We start from the raw sequence: 11,672 nt of genomic DNA, 5'->3' as shown, positions 1-11,672 counted from the left end.
TGCTTACCAGTACCCAGCGGTCCCCCAGGGGAGGCCAGGACCACCGGCACAAAGCAAGCAAGCAAGGGCAAAAACCTGTACACCATGTATCCAGGAAAAATTCCTTGCATATTATCGGCGTACACACTGTCCATAAATTTTGTGTTGTATTTGCATCGTTCTGCATCCAGTATGGTCACAGGTCCTGCCAAAAGAGAAACTTAAGCACAGTTATGATGCAACAACACAGTAGAGACAATAAAGATGACAGCAATACAACCTGATGGTGGTCCTGGTACACCCTTGTACCGGTTCCAGTACTGCTCTAGGTGCTATTTGGAGCTGACAGTGCCTCATCAGCACCCGGGTCCATTTTCCTGTCAATACAAATCTCAAAAACACGAGTATGGTGTAATGGCCTAGTGATCCTAGTTCTATAATGTCCAATGTCTCCCTTAGTATCAAAAGGCGACATTGAATAAGTAGGTTTTGAGGTCACGCTTAAAAATGTCCTGAGTTTTAGACAACCTCAGGCCCTCAGGTAGGGTGTTCCACAATCTAGGAGCATATATGCTAAAAGCTGATCCTCCAAATCTCTTTGTCCTAGCCTCTGGCACTATTAAAAGTTCCGTGCCACTAGACCGTAGGGGTCTAGCTGGTGTGTATCTTATGAGCATGTCCACCATGTAATTGGGTGCATCACAGTGAAGTGATTTATAAACTAGTAAAAGGATCTTAAAGTCTATTCTATGACTGACAGGGAGCCAGTGTAGTGATCTCAAGACAGGTGTGATGTGCGCTCTCCGTTTGGTCCTAGTAAGGACACGAGCAGCAGCATTTTGAACCATTTGTAGTCTATTTATCATTTTTTTGGGGAGACCTGTCAGGAGAGCATTACAGTAATCTAGCCTACTAGTAACAAACGCATGCATTAATTTTTCAGTGTCTGCCTGGGAGAGAAATGATTGTACCTTAGTGATGTTTCTTAAATGGTAGAAGGATGTTTTAATAGTGTTATTAATATGAGTTTCAAAATTTAGATCTGGGTCAATTATGACACCAAGATTCCTGGCCTGACACTTAGTGTTAAGAGCTAGTGTTTTCAAGTGTGCAGATAATTTCTCTCTCCCAATTTTCTCGCCAATGATCAATACCTCTGTTTTTTCTTGATTGAGTTGGAGAAAGTTTTGTGTCATCCAAAAATTAATATCGGCAATACAGTCTATCAGGTGGTCGATCATCTTGTAGTCGTTGGGAGTTACTGAGATATAAAGCTGAGTGTCGTCAGCATAGCTGTGGTAGTTAACGCTATGCTTCTTGATAACAGAACTGAGGGGTAGCATATATAGGCTAAAAAGCAACGGTCCTAAAATGGACCCCTGGGGAACTCCACAGGTTGTGCTATAATTTTTTGACTTATGGTCACCAAGGGCTACAAAGTAATCTCGGTCAGCCAGGTAAGTCCTGAACCAGTTTAAGACCGGACCTGAGAGGCCAACCCAGTTTTCAAGTCTCTCAATAAGTATGGAGTGGTCTACCGTATCAAAGGCTGCACTTAAGTCTAAGAGTACAAGAATCGAGAGTTTTTTCGAGTCTGCATTTATCCTAAGGTCATTAGTTACCTTAAGCAAAGCGGTTTCTGTGCTGTGGTATGATCGGAAACCTGACTGAAGTGGGTCATACCTATTATTTAGGACTAAGAATTCATGAAGCTGTCTATACGCTGCCTTTTCTAAAATGTTGCTTAGAAAAGTGAGATTGGATATTGGTCTACAGTTTTTTGGAGCAGAAGGATCTAGGTTACTTTTCTTCAGGGTGGGTCTAACCAGGGCAGTTTTTAGCGCCGCTGGAAATATCCCTTTAAGTAGGGAGTGATTTACAATGCCTAGTATGTCATCAGACACAGATTCAAAAATGTCCTTAATAAAGACCATTCATTCATTCATTCAGTGAGTTAGATCATAGAGGTGGATTTGATCCCCCTGACTCTTCCTGGGGTCCAGACTATAGGAGAGTGACAGGCTGCTGTTTTATTCAACCTTCCTGTGCTTTGTCTTTGTTCTGCTCAGGTTCCGTTTCAGTGGTCGTATTCTGGGCTTAGCTCTGATCCACCAGTATCTACTGGACGCCTTCTTCACACGCCCCTTCTACAAGGCTCTGCTCAGACTGTGAGTAAACTAACTAACTTAACCACCCACAGACATGTACAGACACCCCCCCCACACACACACACACATACACACACACACACCACCACCCTTCCACACTCACTGTTATTCATATTCTTCTACAGTAAAGTAGTACAACACAGTATGTGGTTATTTCATCTTCCATAGTTAGTCTAGATAAGGATATGTCATTCAGCTATTCTGCCAGATAACTAACATGTACAATCTTGAACTGAAAATGTCCCCCAGAGCCACAGACCTGAGTGACCTAGAGTACCTGGATGAAGAGTTCCACCAGAGCCTCCAGTGGATGAAGGATAACGACATCACAGACATCCTGGACCTCACCTTCACTGTCAACGAAGAGGTGTTTGGCCAGGTCAGTCAGGGCTGAGGCACCGAGCACCAGGGGGTGGCAGACTGGGACTTTGAATTATCTTTGCCTCCATGCCATTTCCTGCACACAATTGAACTATCGCTAAGCCACGCCCCCTTTGAAAACTCGGACAAACAAACAACGCTGCACTGACAGTGACTGACTGACCGACCCGTGACTGAATGACATTCAATGACTTACAATGGCGGGAGTTGGCACATTTCTGATTTCTGATTTACCACAGCAAGTAATAGGCATGTTTTTTAAAGAATATTTAGTCTAGAAGCTTTTCACCATCAGATATTAGCGAGTTGTTTGTCAGAGTTTTCTGCCTGTCGTGACTTTTGCTGTGATATGATTGGACAATTTCTATTTTGGTGCGTGGCTTAGCGATAGGTCCATTGTCTCACATGACTTCCTGTGTCAGGTGACGGAGCGAGAGCTGAAGTCAGGCGGCTCCAACCTCCAGGTGACTGAGAAGAACAAGAAGGAGTACATAGAACGCATGGCCAAGTGGAGGGTGGAGAGAGGGGTGGCGCAACAGACTGAGGCCATGGTCCGAGGCTTCTATGAGGTACGGCACAGGTCCACTCTGATAACAACAACAACAACAGATCTGGAGGATCTGGATAGGTTTAAACATGGCAGGGGGCCATGCACACTGCCACATAATTGCAAGGTCTCTGGTTTTATTCCAGCCAACAACATATCCTGCATGTCTTCCTCTCTCTCACCCATCCTTCCTGTTAATCTCTACTGTCTCCCAAAAAAACTAAACAAAAGAACAATAGGGCAGAAAGTCCCCCTAAACTCATTCTATCTTACATCTACCGAGTCTGTGCAGACAAAGAAGGGGGCTAAAGAAAGAGGTTGTCACCATCACACTGGAGCTAAGATGAGCATCCCCCCCCCCTGCTCCTGTGTCTCCAGGTGGTGGACTCCCGGCTAGTGTCTGTGTTTGACGCCAGAGAGCTGGAGCTGGTTATCGCTGGAACGGCTGAGATTGACTTGATCGACTGGAGGACCAACACAGAGTACAGAGGAGGTAGGACCAGCACTAAAGTTGAGGGGGGATGAGGGGGGATGGCATCCCCCCTGAAATAAAAACGTTCAAAATCATCCCCCTTCTAAAACTGCCATCCCCCCTTTCCATCCCTTATATCATTTTATCAATGAACATGGTATTACTGCTATTTCAACATTTAGTTTTGCGCATATTGAGTAAAATACTGTGGGCGAGTCACTGACACTGAAGTCACTGACGCTGTTGAGATGCTAAAATTATCCCCATATGATAAAAATCCACCATCCCCCCTGATTTTCTTTTACAACTTGAGTACTGGGTAGGACCACACTGCAGCTCAGGGCTGTTCACGTCATGTCAATTCATTAAATGAATATAAATAATTAAACTGAATAACATTTTAAGTAATTGTAAATAAATGTTACTGTCCAATGAGGCTAGGTCTTTTCTACCTATTCATAATTGTACAAATCAATGTCGGCTGACATGCCTGGAGACAACAAAGATCACCTTGGAGGGTGAAAGTGCTACACACAGTCCAGGCAAAAGTAAGCATATTGTAAGCCATTTCAAAAAGAATTGGGTCATAAATCATTCTAGTACTAATAGGCTATATTGTATGTTCAACAACCCAGACCCACGGAGCCAACTAAAACCCATCTGAACGTCCATCACGCACACTCGTTAGCACAGATCTGCCATGTCACCTGACGCAAGAAAGTGTGTGTGTGTGTGTGTGTGTGTGTGTGTGCGTGCGCGAGCGCATTTGTGTGTCTGTGCTTAAACCCCGTGCTTGTGTGACTGCAACCGATTGGTGAATGTTCTTCTCTTTGAACAGACAGATGTGTCAGAGGGACCTGCTGCCTGTGTAGCCATAAAAGCCCGTCCATTTAACATGAATCACTCAAAAGCCAGAACCCTCATCTGGTTCTCATCCCAGCTAAGCTCTTAATTGGCCAAACTAATCTTCTCCTCAATGGGAGCATTTTGACCCTCCTAACGGCCTCGACCTCTGCTGTGTATCACACTCCTGCTGCCTTTCACCACCGCCTCTCCAAAGCTAACAGCACGTTGTTTACATGCCGTTATGCAGAGTGTAAAGTGGATACTGTAGTGTGTACGTGGACATGGACTGGTGTCAAAACTGGTGTCATAAACATAAATAAGCTATTAGCTCCCCGTAGTCTGATATTCAATCCATTTGAGATACAGGGTTTCCCACTTTTCGAATAATCCCACCTCTACCTCTCCCACCTCATTTCAGGTTACCATGATGGACACATGGTGATCCGGTGGTTCTGGGGTGCTGTGGAGCGGTTCAACAATGAGCAGAGGCTCCGCCTCCTCCAGTTTGTGACGGGGACGTCCAGCGTTCCGTACGAGGGCTTCGCCGCTCTGCGAGGGAGCAACGGCCTGAGACGCTTCTGCATTGAGAAGTGGGGCAAGGTCACCTCACTACCCAGGTAGGATGAAACACCTCACTACCCAGGTAGGATGAATCACCTCACTACCCAGGTAGGATGAAACACCTGGCTACCCAGGTAGGATGAAACACCTCACTACCCAGGTAGGATGAAACACCTCACTACCCAGGTAGGATGAAACACCTGGCTACCCAGGTAGGATGAAACACCTCACTACCCAGGTAGGATGAAACACCTCACTACCCAGGTAGGATGAAACACCTCACTACCCAGGTAGGATGAAACACCTCACTACCCAGGTAGGATGAAACACCTCACTACCCAGGTAGGATGAAACACCTTGCTACCCAGGTAGGATGAAATACCGGGTTCCCACAACTTCTGAAACATCAGATTCAAGCACCTTTCAAGGACTTTCAAGACTCAATTCCATCAAATTTAAGGACCCAACACGGCGTAGTTTGAGACAGATCAGGATGAGAACTTATATAATAGGAACTCTCCGCTCACAGACAACAATTAAAAAGAGAGGCTTGAATGTGTGAACACTAGATGGTCTCTTGCCTTCTCTACCACAGCACAGCAAAACAATATATTGTGAAATATGTGTAAGGTTAAGCAATACAGAGACTTATTTACTAGTTGACGAGCTAAGTAAAACATTTTTTTATATAGATTTTTTTTGAGAAAGAGAGAGAGAGAGAGGGGAATTCAAGCACTTTCAATGAGCAATGTCTATTTTCCAAAACTTTTTTTTTCTCAAATTCACAAACTTTCAAGGATTTCAAGGACCCGTGGGAACCCTGGAAACACTATTGTATCTATCTCAGTACTGTAACATGAGATTAGATTAGATTCAACTGTATTGTCATTGCACAGAGTACGGTACAAGTACTGAGACAACGAAATGTAGTTTGGCAATGAACCAGATTATGCATATATCTTGTCCCTTCAGCTAACTAATAATATGTCATAATAAGGTTAAGTATGTTATGATTCTAGAAAGTAGCCTTCTAAGCCTTACTGTATGTCCGATATCGAATTAATTGATTGAATTATGTATGATTCTTCATTTACGGTACATGTATTACTCATCATTTAAGAGCCTTCCTCTCCCCTCCCTTACCTGAGCCATTCTCATTCAGAGCACATGATACAGACACACATGATACAGTCAGACAAGTCTGCGTGGAGAGAGGATCCTATTCATATGCTGACCAGCCTCTCAGCCTCTACAGAGAGACAGACAGTAGCTGTCATGTCTACATATGGTTCATTGGTACAGCTGGTTGAGCTGCTCAGAGCCTACCTGCTGCTCAGGACGCACTGCCCATATGGGGGATGAAACATCCACCAGTGTGTTTACTCAAACATCCACCAGTGTGTTTACTCAAACATCCACCAGTGTGTTTACTCAAACATCCACCAGTGTGTTTACTCAAACGTAACGTTAGAGTTCCACCTCCTAATCTACTTTTTGCATTCCCAGTTTAGAGAAACCCAGACAGTTTTCTCATATCGTGTTCTATAGTAATACATATTACATATAAGTAATACATATAATAATAATACATATAATAGATATATATATTATTATTAATCTAAAATAATTATGAATGAATTCATAAAATCATCTAACAATAAAATGAAAAGAGTTTTAAATGAGTCATACAGTCCGACAGATGTATAAATGTTGTGCCTGTAGTACATTTCCATTTATTATTGACAGCTCTTTACTTCCTTCATCTTTGCCGTGTTGTTTCCCCATGTCAATTTCCATGTATTATTGATGGGGAGGTCAGCTAGGAGCTAGTCCCTCCTTGTATACAACTGCAGTGTCTCTACGTGGCAGTTTATTCCCTAACGCCCCTGCAGAACCCAAAAGGTTGGAACACAGACAGGTCATTATGGGTTGCTCACTTCACACAGATATGACATGAAATGCTCAAAACATATCGAGACAGCTACACAAGAATTTACATAGTTTTATTTGTTGTATGTTGCATTTTCTAATTTGATGTTCAGCACAACAAAGTAAATACACATGCACAAACACACACGCACCCACACACACCCACACACACACGCATTATACCCGAACAGTACTATATTTAACATTTGGCATATATATATAGATCACGTTGGCACACTGGGCAATAACTAGAGGGCATCTCATTGAGAATTCCCGAACAGGAGGGAATCTCATTGAAAACTAACTACTAAGTCAGCAAAAAAGACAGGGCTCACATTTCACTGCAGTGGAAGAAACAGGCAAAGTTTGTCACTGTGGAGGGAGGCGACAGCGCCATCAGTAAGGAAGTTATATAAGGGTGAAGGGGAGCGATATGAACTGCATTTTGGTTGAGACCAAGAGCAAAGAGAAAACTAATCATCTTCAAGATAACTGTAATGATAGCTATTCCTGTCGGCAAGTCAAGGGTTAAGAGTTCTAAACAGAGTTCTAAACATTTGCTGAATGGGTTTCTTTGGAAAACTCTTGATACTTCTTTTGTTTTTGTTTTTTGTTTTGTAATACTATCTTCTCTGTCCTGGTCTCATGATCACCAGGCAGCTCATGTCCTTGTCCTCAGTCTCAATCAGGTTCTCTGTGTTCTCTGTACTGCCTCTGTTGCCCCTGACACGCTTCTCTCTCCCTCATCTCCTTCAGGGCTCACACATGCTTCAACCGCCTTGACCTCCCTCCGTACCCCTCCTACACCATGCTGTACGAGAAGCTGCTGATCGCTGTGGAGGAGACCAGCACCTTTGGCCTTGAGTGAGGAGCTTTTGAGGGGAGCTTTTGAGGGGACCGTTTGGCCAGTTGTGAGGACAACCACAGACTGACAACAACATCTGGCAACCCTACTGAAACAACTGTTCTTTTGTAATATCGTTGCTGTGGACGAGACCAGTACTAATATGACCTTCGGACCGCTGGTGTCCTATCGTCTGTTGTTATTTTTTCTACAATATTCTGTACCTGAGGAGCAGTTGGGATCAAACAAATTAATACTTGCATGGAGCTGCATCCCTCATCTGGTGCAACTGACATACAGAACTGCAGTGGGGGGGGGGGGGGGGGTTGCACAAACCAACATGTATACAATAGTGAAGACCATGAAGGCAACACTACAGCTCCATGGAGGGAGGCTGTTACTATGAAGGAGGAAGGGCAGGCTCCATCCACAGCCCATACCCCTCCTCTGACATCAGCACAGGAAGTGACATTCATGGTAACCCAAGAGTTGTTAGTCCCTCCTAGACTGCATCGTCCTGTCAATCAATGTATCAATCAATCTACTCCAGAGACCATTAGCAAAACATGCCCTTTACTGGATATGAGCATTCAGTGACTGCAAACCAAACAAAGCTCCTTTAATGTTCTTGTACACTTAACATGTTTTGTGCATGTTTCAGCAAATTGTTCCTCATCGTAATTTTATTATCCTCTGTTTCCGCTGTTTTCAATAGGAGCCATAACTCCTATGGCATGACATAGCAGGCATCAGGTGAGGGACTATGTGTGTTTTCTCCAAGTCTGTGGCCTGTCTCAGTGTGTGCAGCAGCCTGCATCTCCCATCTAGGTAAGATACAGTGCCTCAGTAATTAATTGCCTAAAACACGACCACGGATGTGTTACAGTACCACATAACATCATAACTCCTCCTATTGGAGACTCCTGTGCAGTGGGTGAATGGTTTGTGCCGTGTCATGGTACTGTAGAGGGCTTAACCTGAAGTCACGTACGTCAGGAAGCCTAGGTGACCCAGCCACCAGGTGACTATGCTAGGCTAAGATTAGAAACGGCAAGGCTAAGCTCTCTGAGAACTCTCTTGGCAGGAGATTTGCAAAGTCATTGAGCTCACACCAAAAATAATATTGTTGTTGTCACTCTGACAATGACATGGGCCTTGTAATCCAAACCCTATGAGCTGTGAATATATGGAGGTGAATATGCAGTGTTATAGAGTGCAACTTTAGTTGAGTGTACAACTTTATTAAACTTGTCGGTCTCAGTATAGTGCTGACCACCAATGTTGTTTTGGAGGCAAGGGAACACAGAGATTAATGTTTCTCTCTCAATAGATAATCCCTATGATTGTCATTTTGTTTTCTTTTGTAATCATGTTTCATAAGTACTGTCTTTTTTTCTACACTATTTTTAATTGTCAAATGTAATGTGTTTCAGTATAACATTGAAATCTTATTTGAATGCTTTGTTTTGCAAAGATTGTTCCGTATTGTTTTGAGTTTGTAAAATGACAGTGTTTGAATTGAGATCTACTTACACATTTGACACAATGGTGGTATGTTTCAAAAGATCAATTTCAGAAATGTATATAATGCATCAACATTTGCCTTTATGTTGAGAAGAAGAGAAGAACACCTCTCAAACATCATAAACAGTCCAGCCTTTAATTTATCACATTGAATTATTTATTTCAATGATGTCAAAGCTTGTTAATACTCAAATTGTGGGGAAAATACTGTACTGTATGTCTTCCTTCCCTTTGCACTGTAAATGTAACCAAGGTAACCACTCACTCCTCCTCCATCATCATCCATCTTCTTTGTTGGTGTTGACAGATCAAGATTGTGGTTTTATCAAGATGTCAGCGTAGTAATTACATCGTTAATGGTCTAAGACACTGGGAATGTGTCACGTAGAAAGGAATGACTATTGTTGGAATTGTCTTGCATTGTATTTAAAGAGAATTGTGTCACTTTGTGGTCTATTTTTACTAGGTTTACAAATAGAATTGTATTCATAAGATATCCTGGGCATCCCCTGACATTAAATGTCTGACTCATGGTGATGTTTTTTGACATAAAGAATGACCAAGACTGCCCTTAATTTATTCTAAAATATCTAAGAACATTATTTAAATGCATTGATATAAACGGTTATAATATTTTAAATAAAATCTATCAAAGAATTAATGTACCAGGACTAAAATATATGGAGAATCAAACAGTATCCAGGGGGGGGGGGGGGGATAATTTCCACCCCTACCACAACATTCACCTTATCTTCTAATATTTTCTTTCAGTGTAATTGCATTTGGAAAGACATTATTGTTCAACAATCTGATTTGGTCACTTAATACTCAGGCTGTGCTTCTGCTCCATCCTATCATATCACTGTACAGGAATGTCAATAAACAATATATGACTTTGTAATTAATCTGCTGTATGTGTCTTCATTGGGTTGAATAGAAAGTGTATATCACTTTGCTATGACCACTTTAAAAAGTCTCTTTCCACAGGTGTATGGGTCAGGAATGAGTGACTACCCTCAAACAAACGTTGACAGTCACATTGAAGTCTACAGTGATTTTTTAATTGAAAGATTAGATTAAATAATGCCTTCTGTATAGAATCTGAGCCAGAGAGTTCTCCTATATCAAGGTTAGTGGTAATCTGAATGAAGGGTAATTAGAATTACTTTAGATTATGCTTTGGTAGGTGGAAAGGCTTGGCGGTAATGTATGCTTTGTGCCATAATGTACTGTATAGCTCTTAAAAGTGGAAGTGACCTACATGAGGGCTTTTCACACTGCTGTTTCTTAGCCTATGCCTAGAGCTATCATACTTGACCCTCAATTCATAATGTACATGCGTTTGTTTACCTTGGAGGCTGAAGGCAGTGGCCTACAACGCAGGGCTGAAGTGGTATTCTGCACCACCGTTTTTCACCAGAGGAGGGAGGAATGGGCTATAGGTCTATGACTATGCTATAGTATAGGTCCAACGATAGGATAACCTGCAGGTAGAAGAACGATTTTATTAGAAAACCCCATTCAAAATGATTTCCAAAACAATGTTTGTTACATCAATGAAACCTTCCACATGTGCTAGGTAAAGCAGGGCATATATTATATGCATTCTTACAATCTCCATGGGAACTCTCCCAGTCTCATTGAGCTAAAGGTAGTCTTGTGTCCCCTTACTTTATCGGGATATTTAAAAACATAATTGTTTTAATTTGTTTTCATAAATTAAATGTTAATTTAATAAGACTGCCATTCGCACACTGTACTAGGCAGATTAAACTACATTTGAGATGGTGTTTAGATGGGGAACCCCGCCCCTGCTAGTAATAAATTAGCATGCTCCACCCTACTTGCCTGTCAATCAGTAGTGTTGCCACGGTGATGAGAGCAGAGTGTCCCTCCGGTGTTCAGGCTGATGAGCAGAGTCAGAGCAGCTGCCCGGTCACACGTCCTACAGCGGAGCGAGGCGGAGGCGACATTGTTGCGCTACTCCGGGATCACTTCATTGAAGATGAAAGTTATAATTCTCTCTTCTGAAAGATTAATAAGGCATGTAGTTGCATTTTATCACTGATAGGCAGCGAAGTACTGCTACATTGGTTATTTTGTAGCTCACGTTACCAAGGGAAGTGTTGCTATAGTTGCTGTAGTACTACTACTAGATAAAGTGATAGGAGTTCCCAAGTCGTCAAATATTGGGTCCTGATCGAACTGACGCGATGATTCCTGAATGTCCCCGAACGAGTGAGACAAGGAGCCGAACACGGTACCACTATGGGCAGGCAGACGAACCCAATCAGAACTGTAGTGGCTTACTCTCCGAAATCAAAACTCCTATCAAGAATGAGCCCTTTACCGACCACTACAACATTATCCCAGGAAAAGAGCTTGGCAGGTACAGTACACGTGATGTGTGTGTGTGTGTGT

General features: G+C 42.6%; 2 protein-coding genes across 2 annotated transcripts in view; both read left to right on the top strand.

Moving 5' to 3' along the window:
- The window catches only part of hecw1a (HECT, C2 and WW domain containing E3 ubiquitin protein ligase 1a), a gene marked incomplete at both ends in the record, with an annotated part of 104,219 nt that extends 96,468 nt beyond the window's left edge, over nt 1-7,751 (top strand). Inside the window, 6 exons of the mRNA XM_080543792.1 lie at nt 2,049-2,147; nt 2,397-2,526; nt 2,951-3,097; nt 3,454-3,568; nt 4,812-5,010; nt 7,640-7,751. Coding sequence (XP_080399918.1) covers nt 2,049-2,147; nt 2,397-2,526; nt 2,951-3,097; nt 3,454-3,568; nt 4,812-5,010; nt 7,640-7,751 — 802 coding nt within the window. The remainder of the gene's footprint in view (nt 1-2,048; nt 2,148-2,396; nt 2,527-2,950; nt 3,098-3,453; nt 3,569-4,811; nt 5,011-7,639) is intronic.
- A 3,713-nt stretch (nt 7,752-11,464) lies between these two features.
- The window catches only part of stk17a (serine/threonine kinase 17a), a gene marked incomplete at both ends in the record, with an annotated part of 36,737 nt that continues 36,529 nt past the window's right edge, over nt 11,465-11,672 (top strand). The window contains one exon of the mRNA XM_080543777.1: nt 11,465-11,640. Within this exon, the coding sequence (XP_080399903.1) occupies nt 11,465-11,640 (176 nt within the window). The remainder of the gene's footprint in view (nt 11,641-11,672) is intronic.

Source organism: Nansenia antarctica, assembly GCF_963989245.1.
Source record: "Nansenia antarctica genome assembly, chromosome: 13".
Lineage (NCBI taxonomy): Eukaryota > Metazoa > Chordata > Actinopteri > Argentiniformes > Microstomatidae > Nansenia > Nansenia antarctica.
The sequence above is the reverse complement of the archived record's forward strand: the minus strand, read 5'-3'. Positions and strand labels throughout refer to the sequence as shown.